Here is a 20,691-nt window from a genome sequence, read left to right as displayed (position 1 = left end):
GATGTGTAACCAGAGGCGTCGCTTGACGTAGTTTAGTCCCTTCGTTACCACACCATGCGTCATTTCGCTTGCGATATAACTTGCGCCAATCAAACATGTGAAAGCAAATAGCCCATGCGCCAGTGATTCAAAGCAATACCGTTCTTTATACATTCACTTTTTTTGTACAATATCCTCTCATAAAGCGCGTCAAAGACCGCGTCATGCAAAGACGCAGACCTACGTCAGTAAATGACGCCCCGTGTGCTACGCGCTTTGATCCTAAATCTGTTATAACAAGCCTAACCCCAGCTATTTCTACTATCTGAGCATGCAATCAACACATCTATAATACTGGTTAGAGTGTTTATAAAAAATATCTAAATGATTTTCTTCTTCTTCTTTGTCTAGACTAGAGCTTAAGGTTTTAGCATTCGAACAAGCAAATGGAAAATGTGCTATATAAATCAATTATTATATTGTTATTGTTATTATTATTATCATTATTACTATTATTATTGCTATGATTATTACTTTGAGCTTGTCATTCTTTAAAGAACCGCCACTCGTGATATGTAATTTTAAAACATAATAAACTGGACTCAATGTTCGCATTTAATCAAACTTGCTTTTGTTTGCATTGACTTCCCTCGCTTATGTTATCGCCCTTAATTACCAATATTATTGATTTTGGTGTTTCTGATTTTGGGTTCAAAGTCTACCAATTTATCTACATTTGAATTCGGATGCTCTCACCATAGTCAACTAAGATAATTGATAAGCAATTGCATGGTACCACTCAGAGACGTAGAAGGTGGGGAAAGGGGTGCTGCCCCCTCCCCAAGATATAATTGCTATCTAATATTCAGCAGAGACTGGGGGGGGGGGGTCACAAAGACTAAGATTGACTTTAAGTTGGACTTAACTATCGCAGGCTATTCATGCCACTGCTTGCTCTAACCAATTAGCACTCAATTATGATCTTTAGATAATATTTTGTCCTTTATTAATGAATTATCAAAATAAATTGAATTCTGTTGATTTTAACCATGATTTGTACATCTCTTGAGAGACCAATGCCAGTAAATGGTGAGAGCAAACAGTGGCATGAATGGCTTTTCATAGTTAAGCCCAACTTAAAGTCGATCTTACTCTTTGTGAAACACCCCCTGGTCAATATGCATAAGTTGTATCTTATTTACATGTATATGTGTAGTTTGTTATGTTAATTTAAATCTCAATCTGTTGTAGTCGCAAATACTTTTCTTTTTGGTTCTCGCTCAGTTCACTCGCTCGCAAACAAATTAAGTTCATACTCAGGTAAGATATACATGGAGTCTTGCAAGTCTTAGATAAAGTAGTTTATTCAAGTAGAGCTTTCGACACAGTAACCACAGTAATAATGAAAACATGGTAACTACGGCAGCGTAGAATATTATGTGGGTTTCTCTTTCGTTTATTTGCATAATACACAAGATAACTGAACATCAAATGAATGGCGCATAATCATGTCAAGTACAAAAGTTAGAAAATGAATAATCAAATTTTTGCAAAAGTTCAGAAAGCATTCGCTTATTTTTTTACATCCCTTTTTATTAGTACTTCTCAACATCCTTGCGTATTCATAACATGAATAATGTAAAACCAGTGACTAAGACATTGATCAGAACTGTATTTTTTTCTACAACTACATTCGGAGCAAGGAGAGGGCGTAGTTCTAATATTTGTATGTCCCTTTTCTAATGTAAAGATGACGGACATGCATCCACTCCATCTAATCTTAGAGGTGGTATATGAAATATAATTACGATTGTTCCTTTCTTTACAAGTTTCGGAATACATATGTGGAAACAGGGTGGATTGTTTAAAGATAAGGTTGAGTTCTGGTCATGCGATTGCATTGTGAAAGAAACAGTGTGGAATCGATCAGAAAAGGTTGATCATCTAGCATATAAGTATTGGTGTGTACTGCATGGTTCTGGAATCATCAAAATGATCAGAAATTTGGCCCAGTCTTGGTAAAATTAAAATCACTTTACGCAGAAAGATGTATATGGGACTACACGAACATGTGGCTTAAAATACGTCCCGATTGTTATGCAATTACATGCCATATTTAAAATATTGAGGCATTTGAAGAGCCATGCTTTACAGGGAACACTTTTTAATCTGATGGTCTTCCACACTTTCAAAATAACAATGATAATGCTCACAAATTATATTTCACCTCTTCGCAGAACTCAACCTTCTCTTTAAGATAGATTTACAATAATACCTCGAAAAGCTGGTCCACCCGAGTCGAGGCTTTCATCTTACCTATATTTTCTTACCGGGGGGACCATTGGAATATTCATGAACAAACTAAAAAAGTGTGCGTGTTGTAACACATTTTAGAGGTTTGACTTTTTACGATTGGTCTATAAACAATTTAGTACAGTATACTTGCTTTTAGCGGACAGAATGATGTAATGTACGATTTCACGAATTACTGTTGGTTTTTATGAACATTTTTTTAAAAACCAAATGCGTGAATTGTATTGGAACATACAATCGACATGACGCCTTGTCTACGACGGACATATTAAAAAGAAAAAAAGAGGAAAAAATTGAGACCTTCGTGAGTTACTCCGATATTTTGACTGCGTTATCGTGGACCAGTAATATATCGCTGGGTTTACAATGTTTATTTTGTATTGACTCTCTCATGTCGCGTCAAATGATGCGACAGTCACTGACGCAGTCACTAACGCAGTCCTGTGTCAGCAAATAGGGACTTTTAGATTTGCACAACGACAATGTGGATTGCTACGATCGACGTCCAATGCACTGCCTTGAATGGACGTCACACGTATCAGCCCACGCAAATCTAAAAGTCCCTAATGACGTTTCATGTACAACTTCAATTGCATGTAGCACTAGAGATACAACCATTGTATACACTCTTCTAACTGACGTAGTTTTTGGAACGACGGTAGCGACGACTCTGCCGTCTCTTTCGCATGCGACTGCAGACGCAGCATGAGATGACAGCTACCGCCATTGCGGCTAGAACACAGCCTACGATGAGTCCAGTGTTTGAATCATCATATCCCTGATCGGCCTCGCAATCGTGCTCTGTGGTAAAATGGAAGAAAGAAGACGGTGATAAAGTACCCATCTTGTTTTCACTATGATTTTCCCTCCTACATCCATTCTCTCTCCCCCCCCCCCCTCTCTCTCTGTCCGTCTCTTCTCTCTGTCTATCTCTTGTATTACTCCCAGTGTACGTGATTTAGTTCGACTTGTTCGTATGATTAAAATGTTAATTGGCGAACGCAAATTTATGAAATAACATACATTACAAACAATTGATGTATATGGGTCCGTAGTCCGTACTTCATTTGTCATTTTTGTCGCTCATTATTAATGTTTAAACCCGCTTTTACACATGTTATAAGAAATAAACTCAGTCACAAAAAGAAAGAGTAATTATATAAAATGTTGATATGCTTTGGTGACTTATTTCTTTCTTCGTCACCGTCATAGAATAGTCAGACGATCTATCGTATACAATGATGGTGTATACCTTTTCCGGGGTCTTCGCTGGTCGCAAACGGTTGCATTGTCTCGATCTCTGTGAAGGTCAGCGAAACATCGTCAATCATAACCCGCGATTCACACTGCAGGTAGTGACCGAGTGGAGTGCTGAACTCTTCAAACCCACTCTCTGTTATTTGTACGACTGAGGATTAAAGAAAGAAAAACATGACAGGGATAAGTATTATAAAGTATACGATATTCAATATACAATGTAAGAGAGACAGAGAGAGAGAGAGAGAGAGAGAAGGGCAGGGGGCGGGGAGATGAAATTATCGAAAAGAGTAAAGAAAGGAAATGAGGGCAAGAGACAGGGAGTATAAATGAATATGATCTTAACTGTTCTATATTTCATATTCAGTGGCTTTAATATTTCTAGATAAATATTTCAAATGTTAGAAAAAGCTAAATTCTTTTGGAGAGTAATGGCAAGTTCAAGTGTAGGGCGAGTGATTTAATCTCTGGACTTGAGATGCCGAGCTTGTGGGTGTCTAACTCTGAAACTCTCTGGCCCGAATTCACAAAGCAAGGTTTGAGCTCAGACCAAGGTTTGAGGTCAAACCTCCTTTTGTTTCGCCAAACCTCCTTTTGTTATTTACAAACCTGGTTTGTAAATAACAAAAGGAGGTTTGGCGAAACAAAAGGAGGTTTGACCTCAAACCCGGTCTGAGCTCAAACCTTGCTTTGTGAATTCGGGCCTCTACGTACATGTAAGCCCCAAACCAAAGCATTTTCTCTAAAATTCTTCTCTCCACACAGGTGTTGCAATGATACATGGTACACATGTACCAGGTAGCATGTGAATTGCGGCAGGAATGCGCAAAGGCTATAAACGGGGGCGCCATACCTGGCTAGAGCCCTTGCAGGTGGGGTAAAGAATGTACGCCCTATTATACATGCAAGTAAAAAATTAACATTTTCATCCGGTGGTCGGTTTAATGATACACTGTTTCGTGAGTTGATCAGTTGCTCTATTGGAGGGTTAATCTTAATGGTATTAATTTTTAATGTACAGGCCTTACATGATTACTATTTTAAATCAAACTGAGCTTTAAAGCCCCACTGTACTACGTATTGCTACATGTACTTGCGCCCTCTATATAGCAAACAATGGCTAATCGGTGCCAGTTGGTCCCCCATGTTCCTATTTTTCTTATGTTAATTGAGAGCTGATTTGATGAGATAACCACCTGTCAGTGACCTGTCAGGGAGGTCTAATCCCCCCTGGTCAAACTAGTACAGACGGGATTTAAAAGACGAACAATATTATTATTCCACATTTATTTGAGAATTTCAAAATACGCACAGCCTTTAGAGGTTTTTAGGTTGTAGAGTTCCACTATTATCTCCGACATCAACCAATCCGACTCCGTCTCGTTGAAACCGAAAGACAAGGTGACTTCGTGATGATCACCGAGGTCGAACTCGAGATGGAGGATGGAAAATGATTGACCACATACTGAGCCATCACTCAGGGCGTTAAGAGGTATGAAGGAAGTCTTTTGAAGAAACGGGAAAAAAAGAAGGGAAAAAAAATTACAATGCAAGGCAAGACAAGAAAGGACAAGAATAAGGGAAAATAAAGGAAACGAAAAGAATTTAAAAAAAAAGTATTAAAAAAAATGAAACAAAAAATGGGAAATAAATGAATAATTATAGGTTGAATGAGGACTGCGTTTAATTTTGTATTTATTGAGATACTTCATTCACTTTGAACCTTTTTTTGACAAAACGTAGGACGGTGTAAATGGATACAAAAATGAAAACGAGTGAAATGTTTATAAACAAACATAGGTAATGTTTTCTGTTTTCCAGGTTATGTTTTGTGTTCATCTGCCTAAATTTGTGGCATGAAATGTGTGGTTGTCATTGGAAAAATAAAATGTGATATAACTACGCAGTACTTACATCAATACCATCTGAATTGAATTCAATGCTAGCATTGAAGGTCATTATCATGCAGACACTGTCATCATGTTGAACCGTCCACGAATGCTGGGGGGGGGGGAAGAATAAGTATTTATATAAACCGTTGAATTGCACTCTCTTTTATTGTAGTCAGTTCAAAAGCAACAAAATGACCGCAACCACTAAGTCTGTCACCGGGAATTTTCCCACTCTGTGTTTGTTACGCCTTTAACGCACGAGGCGTCAATTGTCTACCGTAAGATTGCGTCAGCGAAGCGCCTTCTGGGGTAGTTCAGAAGCTGGCTGATGTTGATTCAAGCCGAAGATGACGTCATCCTCTAATTTCTACGCCCGGCGAAAAAAAAATCAGACTGGGTGTACGAGTCCGCATACAACGCCATCTTCGGCGGCATGAATCGAATGTATGGAATATTACTTTTAAACAATCTTATTAGACGGATTTCACAATATATTACTAGTGCATTATTGCCCCTGCAGGATTAATGGTATATAATTTCTTCTGAAATATAGGATGCGTAAACTGTTTGTTTCTTTTTAGGTTCATCTACAACGATAAGATACGTGACGATTTAAAATATAATTAAAACATACCTCCTATAAATATGAAAAGTGGGAAGAACCCTCTCTTTTAGGGGGCCGAGGTCCAACCCCCCCCCCCCCCCACTGGCTACTGATACAAGTGAATAAAACTTTAGAGAGAGTCTGTTCTTACCGTCTCTGGAACAATCAGTAGAATGAGGCAGACTAAGATGCCACCTATATTCACGAGCATATGATGTTAATGTAGAAACGGGGAAAGAAAAATGAAGAAAAAAAGGAAAACATGTTTACTATATTTTGTCTAGTACCATGTGTGAAAAATATTCCATTTATTCCATCTGTACTGTCAAATACCTAATCGATTTCAGACAGCCGTTGAAAACAAATTTATACGTCATGATTCCTGTATTTTGTTTGACCTCAAGTTTTATATAATAACGAACGTTATTTGTATAGCGCATATCGCTAACACAAAGAAAGTCCCTATGCGCTTAGAAAAGAAGGAAATAGAGATAGGGCAGAATAGAATATTCGTTGATTTGGATCCAATGTTAGGCAACATAAAGAATGCTATGGTTTCCGTTGCCTCCTGTAGTTACGCCATCGTTCCGAGTTAAATGACAAAGAGTGGATTTCAACTCTTGTGTGTTTAAAGGGGCATTACGGTGGATTCACCATCCACAGCGCCACAGCAGTGTTTAGTCGATGGCACGCGATGTTTTATGGGAACAGGTCGACACAAAATTCAGATGCAGCATTGTTGTATAGGACAAGGGGGTTTCTCAAAAGTCATGGAGGGGTAGATTTGAATAGCTATCCGAATAAATTTTGCGGTGATTCCAAAGTTACCTTATTGAGTCTACTCACGACGTTTTGGTTTAAACTGATTATTCCGGTCACTTTTGGTCATGGGTAATTTTTGTCTAACCGTTATTATTTGTAAAGGAAATTTCATGGCATTAATCTACGTAAAAATAAACCCTGATGCTAAAGAACCCCGGTGTCAGTGTTATTTAGGGTACGCATATGCTCGTTCCCTCTTTTTAAAAGCACTGCCAACATTTCCGAACCCCCCTTTCGCGGGCTTTTCGCGGGCTTTTCGCGGGCTTTTCGCGGGCTTTTCCTGCCTTGGAGACCCCCCTAAATACGGAAAAATGCTCAATGTACTCCCCTAAATTCAGAATAATTTCTCAAGAGTCAAAAGAGATGAGAGGAAAAAAAAAAAAACACCCCCTTTTTAAAGAAATCTCCGGGTAAAAACTCAAATACATCCTTTTTTTTTTTTACAATTCTCGGGCCGGACTTTGTCGCACGAAAAGTACCCCTTTACCGGACATTTTGGTAACACACATGCGGTCATTCCGACCCCGGAGTGGGGGGGGGGGGGGCGGGTAAAGAACGTGGTCGAATCGCAGGCCATCAACAACACTACTGTCACTTCGGTCAGATTTTTGCCAAACGATTACCATTTGGATTAATTTTTTACCACAATCAGGCCAAATTTTTAGTCACAATCATTGATGGGTAGGTTTTGACATCCAAATGCATTATAAAAATGTGCGCTGATATGAGAACAATCAATCTAATTAAATGAATTTACACACTTATAGGACCGCTTTGGGTGCCTGACAACTGCCTGTTGCAGTTTGCAGGTGAGTCCACCTTAATGGACCAAAGGCAGGCGCGTAAGCAGAATTTTTTCAAAGGGGGGGGGGGGGGGGTTAACAATGTCAAATTGGGCCGAAAATTTCGCAACGCCTCAGCCAGCCGCTGAATAAGCGCGGGGGGTAAGAGCACATTTTGTTAAATTTTTGTTGGTCCCGAAATTTGAAAATTTGACCGATCAACATTTCGTTCCGTTGGGGGGGGGGGGGGGATTCCTCCAAAACACACACACATAAACAAAATGAAAGGAGGCCCCCCTCCCCCTCCCCTGCGTACGCGCCTGACCAAAGGTCAACATTGACAAAAACTGCAATATAGACCTTTTGTTTGCCAGACACATCTGTAGGCCTATTGTTCTGCCCCAGTAAATAAAGACCGTTGAACTTTTTACCCGTTGCGGGAGATAATAGCATTTCAAACGTTAGAGTAGAAATGCACTGGCCAGGGGTATAGAGTCCATGATAGTAGGGACTTTTAGATTTGCACGTCAACAGCTTTGACTGCAACATGTGACGTCATTTTAAGACACTGCGCATGCGTTACGTCGTCTCAGTCGGCGATCGAGAATGCGTCAACCTTGATTTTCCTAAATCTAGTACATACATACATACATATTGATATTTATATAGCGCCTTTACATTGGGTAGTCAACATGCACTATGAACACGACTGACAATGAGAGCGGACAAAATATACAGTTCCTCAGGTAGACAAAGGAACATCCCTTCACAGCTATTATGTAAAAAGGTGAATATGCATGTGACACCTGTTCTACACATTTTTACATAATAGCAGTAAGGGATGTTCCTTTGTCTACCTGAGGAACTGTATATTTTGTCCGCTCTCATTGTCAGTCATGTTCATAGTGATGGGCAGTTAAGTACGTTGACACGCATGGTCAGTCGGCGTTCGTCGTGTTCTCGTCCACTCAACCTAAAAGTCCCTATTAACTGCATGATATACCAAGCGTAGCAGAGTGAGATTTGTGTCTAGCTGTACTCCCTACCCGAATTAAACGGAACTTTGAACCTCAGGTGTATATCTGTTTTGAACTCGCTCTATATTCGCTTGGTCGCCTTTTTTCAAATGCATATCTAGAAATCATATATAAATGACATTCTACAAAAAAGAGTAAGAAGCATATCACAGGAGGACAATCTATTGAAAAGGACTACTCTCTAAATGCCCTCATATTCGAAATAAGATGAAAAACAGATGAAAATGTTGATCCAAACGTTCATGTCACGTGTCTTCGTGTGTAGTCCCATGTAGCTAGTCCTACCAATTACGGTGTGCAGTGCAGTGCATGTGACTGTCAGTAAGACTGAGCAAATTTCTTTTTTCTGATGATTCCGTAACCTCCCACACTACCCCCACCCCTTCTACCAAAACTACAACCACCACTCGTTCCAAAAAAAGGCAAGTTGTTCATGAAAACTCCGAAACCCTCCAATAATCTCAGCCATGTAATAGCCACTGGTATTTTATGATATAAGCTCCAGAAAAAAGTTTGGGTGCTTTGTGATACGGGGCCCTCTAACATCAATACGACCTCAAATCAATTATTGTGAAAATATCTCATCTCCATTCTTTTCAACATTGATCGTGTATTACAATGAATCGTACATTACTGTTACAAGAAATTGATCGTAAATTCCTGCTGACACTCCAGTTACAAATCCGACACCAACACCAGACCTACTAGGAACCAAACAGAAATGTTTTAATAACTCGCAATGGCCAAAGTTCATTGGTTAGGAGTCGGTTTTGATGTGTAACTGAGGTACAATTTAAAAGAAACGAATGACTGATGTAAATATATACTCAATTTGAGGGGAATATTACAATTGATTGTAAATCCTGTGTTGGAAAGCTAAAAACAAAAGAAGACCTACCTGTCGCGGTTCCTAGCTCTTTTAGCATTATTGCTTCACTGGTAAGACAGGATCTAATTAAGTTAATATGCCTTTGTATATACAGCCAAACAGTCAAAAGAAGTCCAACATGCCCTACGTTTTCTCGTCCACTACAATATTACAGTCTTCGCGTTTAGGCGCGGGTAAGTCAGAGATAACAGTTGGACCCGATACAAAGTTCTCACTAATAAACCTTTGATACCATTTATTTGCACACCTAAATTATTTCATACTCGTCCTTACCAGTATACCCTTTTGATGGCATATATTAACTTGAAATGAATTAAGACCGTTATTCTCTTCAACAAAAACTATAATTAACATTCGTACATCCAATCATATTTTCTTTGCTGTAATGAGCCTACAAGACATTTAGCGGCTGTTGATATCATATATCGGGGAACCGCATTTTTGCAGTGAGTTCTGCTTCCTACAATATGTTTGCAAAGACAATTATATCCCTCCCTGGTTTTAAACGGCGCCCTTAGACCATTTGTCTTTATAATAATAATAATTTTCTAAGATGGCTTGCGATAATTACAGCTATCAGGCCATGGTAATAAAGTACACAGACGACTCCGACATGAAATGGTTTTCATCCTAAATTTTATTGCAGATTCCTCAGTAAAATGTTATGCTATAAAAGATGCCACCGACCGATTTTTGAAAATATGTACCCAAAGTGCCCACATTTTATGTCTTGGGGGCCTTATGCATTTTATGAACAAATATTTGGGATGAACATTTTTTCGTTTGGTGTAGAAAACCCACCATGAACAGAATAAGGCTATCTGAAGGTTCGCGTCATATCAGCATAATATTGAACCAATATAATAATTGCGCACATCTTCACACGTTTCATAGTCGAAAACATCTAAATAACCGATAATGTAGACATCTGGACGGGAACCCTTTGTTGATAGAAGGCTAGCATTTTTTTTTTTGATCAATTAACATTTCGTTCCGTTGGAGGGGGGGGGGGGTAAGGTCACCTTTTTTAGGTCATCTATTAGCATAATATCTTTTTTTTATTATTATTATTTAAAAAAAAAAGTTTTTAAAAAAGGGGGGGGGGGCTCTCCAAAACACACACATAAAAAAAAATGAAGGTGGGGTTTAGCCCCCCCCCCCCCCTGCGTACGCGCCTGAATTCAAAAAGGTGACTCGCGTCACTGTCACGTGAACAGCGAAATTATAGGCCGATTTCTTTTCTTACCTCTTTTTCCAAAAAATTAGAAAAAGTTGTGTATTCACGAACTATAAATTTCCTTATACAACACAATTTACTTAGCGATGTTCCATTTGGATTTAGAAAAAAACACGCCACAAGTCATGCTATGTTTAACACGCATTAATAAAATTGTTTGTGCAATTGATAACTCTTCTCACACAATCGGTTTATTTCTAGACTTATCAAAGGCGTTCGATACTATTGACCATACAATTCTTCTTAATAAACTGTCTCACTACGGTGTCAGAGGTTAGTAGCTACCTTTCAAACAGAACTCAATATACCTCTGTAAATAACTTCCAGTCATCAATTAAAAATATTACCTGTGAGGTGCCTCAAGGCTCTCTTCTTGGCCCTCTTCTTTTCATACTATATATAAATGACTTCAAACGATCATCTAGTATTTTAACTTTCATATTATTTGCTGATGACTCTAATATTTTTCTCTCATGTCATGACCTCCAAACTCTCCTAAATACAATTAACTCGGAATTAGTTTTGGTTCAAAGTTGGATACAAACCAACAAACTATCATTGAATATTAAAAAGACAAATTATATGATATTTAGCAACACTACTGATCATCTTCCTGGTCCTATTCAAATAAATTGTATCGAACTTGAATGTGTTCAAAGTACAAAATTCCTTGGAATTTATGTTGATCGTAAATTGACATGGAAAGTGCATATTAATTATTTATGTAAATTATTATTAAGAAACATTGGTGTCATTAATCATGTTAAAAATAGTACATTTCCTTTACCGGTTTTATCATCACTGTATACAATCCTTATTTTACCTTACCTAAATTATGGAATTTTAGCATGGGGAAATCAACTTATTTTTACAAGAAAAAAAAATCTTGAAATTAATGATTCGTATTCTTGGTACCTCGGTATTTTTATGTTCCAGCTGATTAATACCGAGTTACCTCTCCCGATTTCCTCCATTTTCCAAAAAATAACGAGATACATTCATACCCCACAAGACAGTCGAACCACTTCCACACTCCTCGAATGAGAACAGCTTTCGCACAATTATTTACACCGGTCCAGTATTTTGGAATAACATAGATTCATCTCTTAAACAAAGTACCAGTCTATACACATTAAAAAATAAAAAAATAAAATAAACTTTTAAACACATATACATGATCGAATATCGGTTTGTTTGACTCTCGGCTCAATCTCTTTTTATTCTTCCTCATTCTACAGCTCATTTTATGTATGTTATAACCAAAGAAAAAAAAGAAGAAGACAGTATATGTCACTCATTAGTGTCTGGCAGTGAAGTTTAGAAAGTAAACGGGTTTCCTTGCATAATTTGAATATAATAACGCTGTTAACGTTTGAATTTCACAGACATGCGTAACATGTTCATAATTCCTTCTTCAAAGTTCTACAGAATTTGATGTTGGCTGCAAATGGGACATAGTACCTTTAACATGGTCAGTATGTCGTGACAAAATCTTGTCAGTATTCCCTCCATTATAATTTACTACTGAAGATGTTTTGACTAAAACAGTTGGCACATGTTGCCCTAAAAGAATTTAAAAGAAAATCATGCTTGAACTTACTTCATTCCTACTGAAAAATATAAATCAAACTGAAAAGTTAGGCCCCATTTTATAAAGAGTTGCGATTGATCCGAATTAATTTCAAGTCCTCCAATCAATCGCAAGTATATAATATAGTCTCCTATCTTTTATTTAGGCCTACATTGTTGCGATTGATATCAATCGCAAATATGCTGCGATTAATCGCAACTCTTTTTAAGACGGGGCCTTGTTTCTTTGTATACAAGAGAGGGAGAGAGACACACACACATAAAAATACTTTGGGAAGGCGAGTAGAGAGATGGAGAGAGAGAGGGGGGAGGGAGAGAGAGAGAGAGAGAGAGAGAGGATCGATAGCACAATATCGTTCATTCTCAATAACAACAGCATACACAAAATATATACACAGCAGAGTAATACCAATACAATTCAATACAGAGCATTTAGAACAAAACAATATGAGAATGAGAGGCCATAAAAAAGAACAAATAGCCTTTAAGTAAGTTGGCCCCAAAATTGAACAATACATACATAATTATAACAAACAAACAGACAAACAGATAGAACAAAGAATCAAACAGCATGCAATATATAACATTTCACATTATGAAAACAAACTTTAAAGACGGAATATTAACGGCGTTTAAAATAATTCATTGATGGGCTGGTTTCTATAGCAGGGAGGAGATTGTTTTTATAGAGAAGGACCTTTAACAAATATTGAGTTATGGGAAATAAAATTTCACAATGGAGAGAGAAAAAACCCGGGATAACAGAGAGAGAGGGAGGGGGAGAGGGAGAGAGAGAGAGTGAGGAAGAGGAGGGAAGGGGGCGGAACAGGAGGGAGAGAAATAGACTATATAGGAAATACAAATTTTGTGGTCATGGTGATTGAGAATTTTCGAAAAATAGAGAAAGGGGAGAGAGGAAGAGAGATCACAGGGAAAGAGAGAGAGAGAGAGAGAGAGAGAGAGAGTTACTTATGATGGAGGGAGTATGGAAGTAGTTCATACATGCGTACATGCAGTGGACCTTGTTGTTTACCCCTTTGCAAATTCTGGGAATATACTCGAATGTTTTCGATTATTATCTGCGGCCACTCAACCCAAGGCAACACAATGCGTCACAAATGCACAAAATGAACTTCAATTATTCTCTACCATATGCCATTCAACAAAACGGGATTCAGGGACAATCATCAATTTTGTTTTTCGTGAATCGATACACAGTTGTCGAGTGAGAGATAAGATATGTTGCTATTCACTGGAAATCGCATTCACTCGGTTTAAACTTGTTGCATGTGTCTGTATTAACGCAATAATCATTCACATACTGTATTCGCCAATTCCTACATGCATCCTCACTTTGAAAAAAATGGCTAACCGGCGGCGAATTGTGGTTATTTTTACTCTAGGAGTCTTGTGTTATGTTAGCTGGACTTTGTTATCTGGGTACTTGGGTTTCAGTACGGTATATCTGCAAAGCACCAAGTTCGACGTCAGCAGATATAAGAAAGGATTCACCATTGGAAATAAAACGCATAGAAAATACACACCATTCGATGGATCGTGGAATAGTTCTTTTGTAGCCCCGCAACTCCATCCTCATTACGACGTCAATTGTTCGGCGTTGGTTCATAGGGACAAGAGTGTTGTTAATCAGACAAAAAAGACGCTGGAGAGTTTACGGAAGAAGGGTAACTTAGTACCATCGAACAAGGATGTCAAAGCTTTTACGACGAATTGCGAGGATTTTAAAAGACAACGAGCATATCCGACTTTCGCGCGTTCAGAAGAAGAACTTGACTATCCTATTGCTTATACGATCGTGGCCCACACGACGGCGGCACAAATTGAGCGCCTTTTACGCGCCATTTATCAACCACAGAACGTCTACTGCATACACCCGGACGCTAATGCATCGCTTGATTTCCAACTCGCCGTGTATAGTTTAGTGAACTGCTTTCCCAATGTCTTTATACCGTCCAAAGTAGAACACGTTCAGTACCGAGGAGTTACGCGTCTTCTTGCTGATATCAACTGCATGAAAGACCTACTTTCCCTTCCAGTCCAGTGGAAGTATGTGATTAATCTGTGCGGACAGGACTTCCCTCTGAAAACCAACCTGGAGATTGTCCAACAGCTTAAAGCTTTCAAGGGCATGAACGAGATTCAATCTGTGACACCACCTCCCTGGAAGGTTGCCCGTACCGAGTACAAATTCAAGTTTCTTTCAGGCTACGAACTTCCTATCGACACCGGCATTAGAAACTCACCACCCCCGCACAATATTAAGATTTACACCGGCAATGCATACGGTGGGTTTGCGAGGTCTTTCGTGAACTTCGTGATCAAAGACCAGGAGGCTGTTGATCTTCTCAGATGGATGACATATACCTGGAGTCCCGACGAGAACTACTGGTCCACACTGCTCCAACATCCCAGAGCGACACCCGTCTGGGGAAAGGGTCCGACAGAAAGACTTCTGGTCAAAATGATGAGGTGGGGAGACGTGGATAATCATCCTCCATGTGACGGGAAATACGTTCGGGGTCTGTGTATCTTCGGTGTAGGATACCTATATCATCTTACTGCGGTTCCTCATTTATTCGCCAATAAGTTCTACTATAAGTATGATCCAATTTGTCTACAATGTCTTGAGCAGCTCTTGGATTACAGGGCCAACTTTCCTGAAACTGTGTCTGATTTTGTCGCAGATTTTCCCGTTAGGGATTAAAAATGCTCTCTGCACAAGAGGCGTCGATCCGTACGCGTTTTTACCTGCACTAATTAGTCCTTTGAAAGACAATCAAACATTTTGTTTGCCCCATTCATTGTGCATTTTCTAGTATTGGCATGATACCACACTCATGCATACGACGCATCTACATTTGCCACACTCAACCTAGGTGATGTAAATGGGTACCTGGCAGGAATTAATTCCTTGAAATGCTAGAGCGCCGCAATTGCAGCACAGTTAAAGCCGGGGTAATAATCTCCAAGTTTGGAAGCGCTTAGTGATTGTAATAAGTGCTATATAAAAACTGAGTATTATTATTATCATCATCAAGTGGCTGATGAAGTCTCACGTTATACAAAAAGAACGTCTTGGGTGCCACTGGCGTAAACATTCACTTACCGGATTTCGGATTGCGTTACACATGCGCCATTCGTGGCGCCATTTCAAGGCAGTTAGCCCATACACCACTTACTTAATACTGTAGTTCCATTAGGCTCGAATGCAGTTCATTACACTGTTGCTCCTAAGTTAAAGGGGGAGTCAAATACATGCTAACGCAGCTCTATGTCAACAGCAAATGACGCTTAAGATCCATCCTCTCCTCGGCGTCATTTTGCTGACGTAGGTGGGCGTCTAATGACTTGTGGTCATGTGTATGTGACATTGTATATTAAACAAATAATTGCAAGATGAAAAGTGCAAATATTGCTTTTAATAAATGACGTATGCGCGAATTTCCCCCTTGCACTGGTTCAATTAGCGCAGGTATTTTAAACGCAATCGAAATGACGGCTCATGTGCAAATGGATTAATGAAAGAAGCCTGCTAACATATCAATATGATCTTAGGTTTTCAAGTGGTATCTAATTAACGTTTCTATATCTGAAATTTCGTGCAAAATTGCCGGTTTCACAATTCAAGAGATACTTTGTCTTATTTTTTTGACTGCTAAGAAAGCATGTGCATGATTGTAGCTGGGGAACCGACGGCTTCAATCTTTGATAATATATATATATTTTTATATTTATGCTTTGTAAACAATTTTTGCGTCTCCAGTGTGAATCTATGTTGAGCCAAAATCGTCACCTTATTTTGTATTTGAGCTTGCGAAGCTATAAGAGGATATTTTCAAGAAGTAAAAATATCTTTAAACTGATTATATTTCACCTGCGTGTGCCTTAAAAATAGATTTCCGTCTATACGTGCTATACGATATCACAAATATGAAACAGTATTTTGTTGAAAAAAGTCCAAATTTGTTGCGAGGATACCGAGAGATGTGTAAACATGTATATACTTATTTTAATCTGTGTTTGTTTCTGTAACTATAACGAGTATTATTGCATTTTTTAAATTCACCTGGGGGCCCCCTTTCATAAAACTTGTTATCTATAACAACTGCTAAATTTCTATGACAAATTCGCTCTCAGCCAATCAGAGGCCATGATTACAGTAGCTTATAACAGTAGCTTGAAACGTGTTATTGATAATAATGATAATACATAAGATTTATAAGGCGCCAAATCCACTTGACAGTCAAATGCTCAAGGCGCAGCTTGTGCAATAGATGAAATACATACATGATACGTTAATACAAAGTGCAATAGGAAAGGTACATACATGAAAGGTTATGGTAATATGGTAATATTGTACTTTATTGATAAAAAGTTTGATGAAACAGGGTTCTGGGCCTGGCCTTTGTATTTCCGTCGTGGGGGGGGGGGGGGGGCTTCATATTTTCCTGTATCTCTGGTTGCTGCGCCGGACAGGGTTGGAGCTTGTCAGGCGTAGCAACGGTGCATGCAGTGTGAGGCTTGGCGGGAGGTGCTCGGCTCTTGTACGGGTGGACGAGTTTGCCTGTCCGGGGTGCGTCATTCTTTTCCTGCGGCACAGATTGGGGCTTGTTTTTAAAAAGAGGTCTTGATTTAACCCGAACCCTAACCCTAACCCTAAACTATCTATAGGCTCAACACGCACCTAACCTTAATCTGTGCCGCCGAAAAAATAACGCGTCCGGGGGCTCGCTGGGATAGGGCATGCGTAGGTATTGAGACGGTATGATTATGTAGATGCTTTTTAAAGAAATCCCCCCCCCCCAATGTATGTTTACTTTAAAGTGAACCAGTAACAATGTTGAAGGTTGATGAAAAAATGCATAATTTTTGTGTGAATTGTCACTTGTTTATATTTCTTCTACTGTAGTACCTACTGACATGCAAAAAATCCAGACAAAATTCTCGAACCACAAAGATATTTATGGTGTTCTTTAATAGTAAATTCTCCCAACCAGTTTTTGAATTGTTCCAACCGTTTTTCCATAAAAATAAGACATAAAACAGGCTATTAAAACCCTTTCAACACTTAAATGTTTAGAATGGTATAAAGAGCCAATTCATTGCTTTGTGACGATTTACATTCACCTAAAATTTAATTCAATTATAATAATATAGTTGGGAGAATTTAGGAATCGATCGGATCAGTTTTTCTCAATTGTTATGATTAATAATGGTCTGTTTTCATTATCTTTAACTGTACATTTAGCATTGAAGTCACTACATTAGCACCATTTCTCTCATCTAAACAATGTTACCAAGTCCCTTAATGGTTTTGTCTTGTGTTTTCTAGTTAAATATGTATAATATTTAGTCCTTTTTGTCTTTTTCTTATTTCATAAACTACGATGTTTATAATGCATTGAACTTTTTAAACATATCTTTCTTATCACACCATGTCAAATTATCGACGATCTTATTGATCTTATTTTGTATGGGGCCTATTCTTTGCAAGCATTGCTTTTTATTAGGTTTCGTTACGTTTAACTATCAAATAAATATTTTCATATATGTGCGGGGAGCTGTCGGTGTCAGGGGTTCTTGCATATGCTAGGGGCGTGGGTTCTTAAACTTTTTCCTTGACGGTGATTTCCATGAAAGCTATAAGGTACGAAACAATGGGAGCATTTAGTTTACCTAATCAATTATTTCAAGAATTATAGTTTTGTGATACTATACATGCGTGTCTTTACACGTATCTTAATTTCGAGCATTAAGATAGTCAAAAGTGGAAGTTCTAGTGTAAATGTAGGGTACATCAGTGAGAAAAGTAGCACTGTTTTCAGGTTATAAGCTGCTTAAACATCGGCACAAATGGAGTGATTACAAGACGAAGGCATTGATGGAAATGTCCAGACAAACTACTTCTAAAATTAACACTAACGGCACTCGTATACTGAAAAAATGTAATGCTTGTGGTTTGGTCTATATCTGATCTAAGTGGAATCGTTACAATTTAACCCTAAAAAGGCCGGGTTATTTTAGTATTCAATTCAATTCAATTCATTTCAAATAATTTTATCCCCAAAACTGGAAACTTGGGAACTCGGCCGTGGAATTACGAACAATTATTAAACGTGGTATATTGATAACTTGATAATTGATATTCGTCTTTTTACTACCATAATCATACATAACCTTTTTCAGGTAGCACTTATGTTTTTAAGGATAAAGATGAGTTCTGGTCATGTATATTGCATTGGAAAATAAACTGTGTGTAAACGATTGGGAAAGGTTGATCACGTAGCAGATTTTGAATCAAAGAAATGATTAGAAATTGGGCCAGTCTTATTAAAAGCCAAATGCTCTGATACGGAAATGTGTATATGTGGTCCACAACCTCAAGCTAATACTTGTCATATGACGAATATAAATGAAAGCATTTGAAGTGCCTTTTCATTGGATAATTTTTGGTATTGAAAAGCAACTATCTATTAAAGTTTTCGTGCTAAAAGCCGGTATCTTCAAATATTGTTGTTTTCGTAGTTGTTGATTTTGTTTTTGTTTTTGTGTGTAGTGTATGTGTGTGTCTGTTTGTGTTTGTGTTTTTTTTTGGGGGGGGGGGTGGGGGGGGGGGCTTCCGACATTCTAAGACAAACAAATAGTACTATCGGACAATCCAACTACTTTTATCCCCGACTATGCCTAATTGTTAAGTGGGCTTTTTTAATTCCAGAATTTTGGCTCTCTGCTGCTAGGTTACGCTTTTAGTTGTTTCAATGTATTTACAGGGAGTACAGCCTAATGATTTGATTTTGATGATCGGAGTGTACTTGCTGGAGTGTTTTTTAAGATTAAGGTCCGATTCTCTCTATATATATTAAACTATCTTTTGCTATTTCTCTCACTTGCTTTTTCTATCTCCTGTCCTCCCCTCACACCTCACTCCCCCTCTCTTTCTCTTTCTCTCTCCCGCTATCTCTACCTTTTGCTCTCCCTGTCTCTCATCTGTCTCCTTTCTCTTTTGATCCCTTCTTTTAATCTCTCTTTGTTTCTTTTCATCTCAACTCCCTTGTTTTCTTTTTTTCTCTTTTCCTCTCTCCCTCTCTCTTCCCTTGTCATGCTTCTATGCGATCTTTCTCCCATCTCTCCTCTTTCCCCTCCATCTTTCTATGTTAACTATTATTATTATAAGGATAATCAAAATAATCAACATTTATCTATCATGGTATATTCTCCCAGCTCAAAGGTTCGTTGCAGCATGTTTATGCACATCTCTTTTCTACCATTCTGGGGCCCGTTTCCCAAAACTTGTTATCTATAACAACTGCTAAATTTCTATGACAAATTTGCTCTCAGCCAATCAGATGCCATGATTTCAGTAGCTTATAACCGAAAGAAGCTTGTAACTTGTTATTGATAACGAGTTTTACGAAACAGGGTCCAGGTGCACTCGTGCAAGGTTATATTCTACTCCAGGTATTGTGACGAGATTCCAATGTTTGATGTGAAAGTCTTGAAACAAGACTTGTAGATTCTTCTAACCAAAATTTCAGCATTTAGTTTCGTGATAACTTTTTTGGTAGTCCTGCATTCATGGAATTCATGGTGTTCAGAAAGGGGATCTTCCCAGTTGGTTATTGGCTACCCTCTTAATCAAAAACCTTCCTTTTTCATTTTCTTCAGATCTTTGGAGACTAGACCGTAAAAACAAAAACAACCAAACTTTAAGATCTATTTGTCTTTGACTGGAATGATGAACATTCGGTTTATTGTTTTGGTTCATGGCGAGTACAAGGGAGTGATAACATTTATTGCGAAATCTGAACAACTTCTTTTTCTTTATTTCCACACCACCAGAAATACAACAGGTAAAACATCACATGACGCATTAATCGTCAAACCACCAAAGAGGGCGCAGTATGGAAAATACCATAGCGCATTGAGAAAGAATTCCGAGACGAAGCTCCGAATAGTTCCCTCACACATATAGGCCCGAATTCACAAAGCAAGGTTTGAGCTCAGACCAAGGTTTGAGCTCAAACCTCCTTTTGTTTCGCCAAACCTCCTTTTGTTCTTTACAAACCAGGTTTGTAAAAAACGCGTAAAACGCGTCATATGACGTACGAAAACGAAGGTTTGTCGACAAACCTCCTTTGTGAATTCGGGCCCTTATCTATATAGGAGGGAATTGTTTCGAGCTCCATGAAATGAATGACCAATCAGGAAAAACTTCCGGTGACGTAACTATCTCTCTCAACGAGCCACGGAAGAGTTGGCAAACTCGGT

General features: G+C 38.5%; 2 protein-coding genes across 2 annotated transcripts; one reads left to right on the top strand and one right to left on the bottom strand.

Annotated features, from left to right (window-relative positions):
• Nucleotides 1–2,830: 2,830 nt before the first annotated feature.
• LOC763522 lies at nucleotides 2,831–9,691 on the bottom strand. The gene is made up of 6 exons (XM_001199529.4): nucleotides 9,585–9,691; nucleotides 6,197–6,240; nucleotides 5,464–5,550; nucleotides 4,862–5,054; nucleotides 3,545–3,700; nucleotides 2,831–3,093 (listed from the first exon to the last, which is right to left on the bottom strand). Exons 1-6 carry the CDS (start codon nucleotides 9,610–9,612, stop codon nucleotides 2,924–2,926), a joined length of 678 nt encoding a protein of 225 aa, XP_001199529.3. The 5' UTR covers nucleotides 9,613–9,691; the 3' UTR covers nucleotides 2,831–2,923.
• Nucleotides 9,692–13,765: 4,074 nt separating this feature from the next.
• On the top strand, nucleotides 13,766–15,280 carry LOC588115 (beta-1,3-galactosyl-O-glycosyl-glycoprotein beta-1,6-N-acetylglucosaminyltransferase 4-like). The gene has a single exon (XM_011682801.2). The coding sequence runs from the start codon at nucleotides 13,766–13,768 to the stop codon at nucleotides 15,125–15,127; it is 1,362 nt and encodes a 453-aa protein (XP_011681103.2). The 3' UTR covers nucleotides 15,128–15,280.
• The last annotated feature ends 5,411 nt before the right edge of the window (nucleotides 15,281–20,691 follow it).

Source organism: Strongylocentrotus purpuratus, unplaced genomic scaffold (genome assembly GCF_000002235.5).
Source record: "Strongylocentrotus purpuratus isolate Spur 01 unplaced genomic scaffold, Spur_5.0 spur5_scaffold_12, whole genome shotgun sequence".
NCBI classification, from domain to species: domain Eukaryota; kingdom Metazoa; phylum Echinodermata; class Echinoidea; order Camarodonta; family Strongylocentrotidae; genus Strongylocentrotus; species Strongylocentrotus purpuratus.
This window is presented reverse-complemented; position numbering and strand designations above follow the sequence as displayed.

Bases quoted from the DNA above. Each gene is read 5' to 3' on its own strand.
- LOC763522 (XM_001199529.4), bottom strand. From the start codon at position 9,612: ATGCTAAAAGAGCTAGGAACCGCGACAG. The intron at 6,241-9,584 runs GTAGGTCTTCTT...TCGTGAATATAG, and splicing joins AGAGCTAGGAACCGCGACAG to GTGGCATCTTAGTCTGCCTC. The intron at 5,551-6,196 runs GTAAGAACAGAC...CCCCCCCCCCAG, and splicing joins TACTGATTGTTCCAGAGACG to CATTCGTGGACGGTTCAACA.
- LOC588115 (XM_011682801.2), top strand. From the start codon at position 13,766: ATGGCTAACCGGCGGCGAATTGTGGTTATTTTTACTCTAGGAGTCTTG.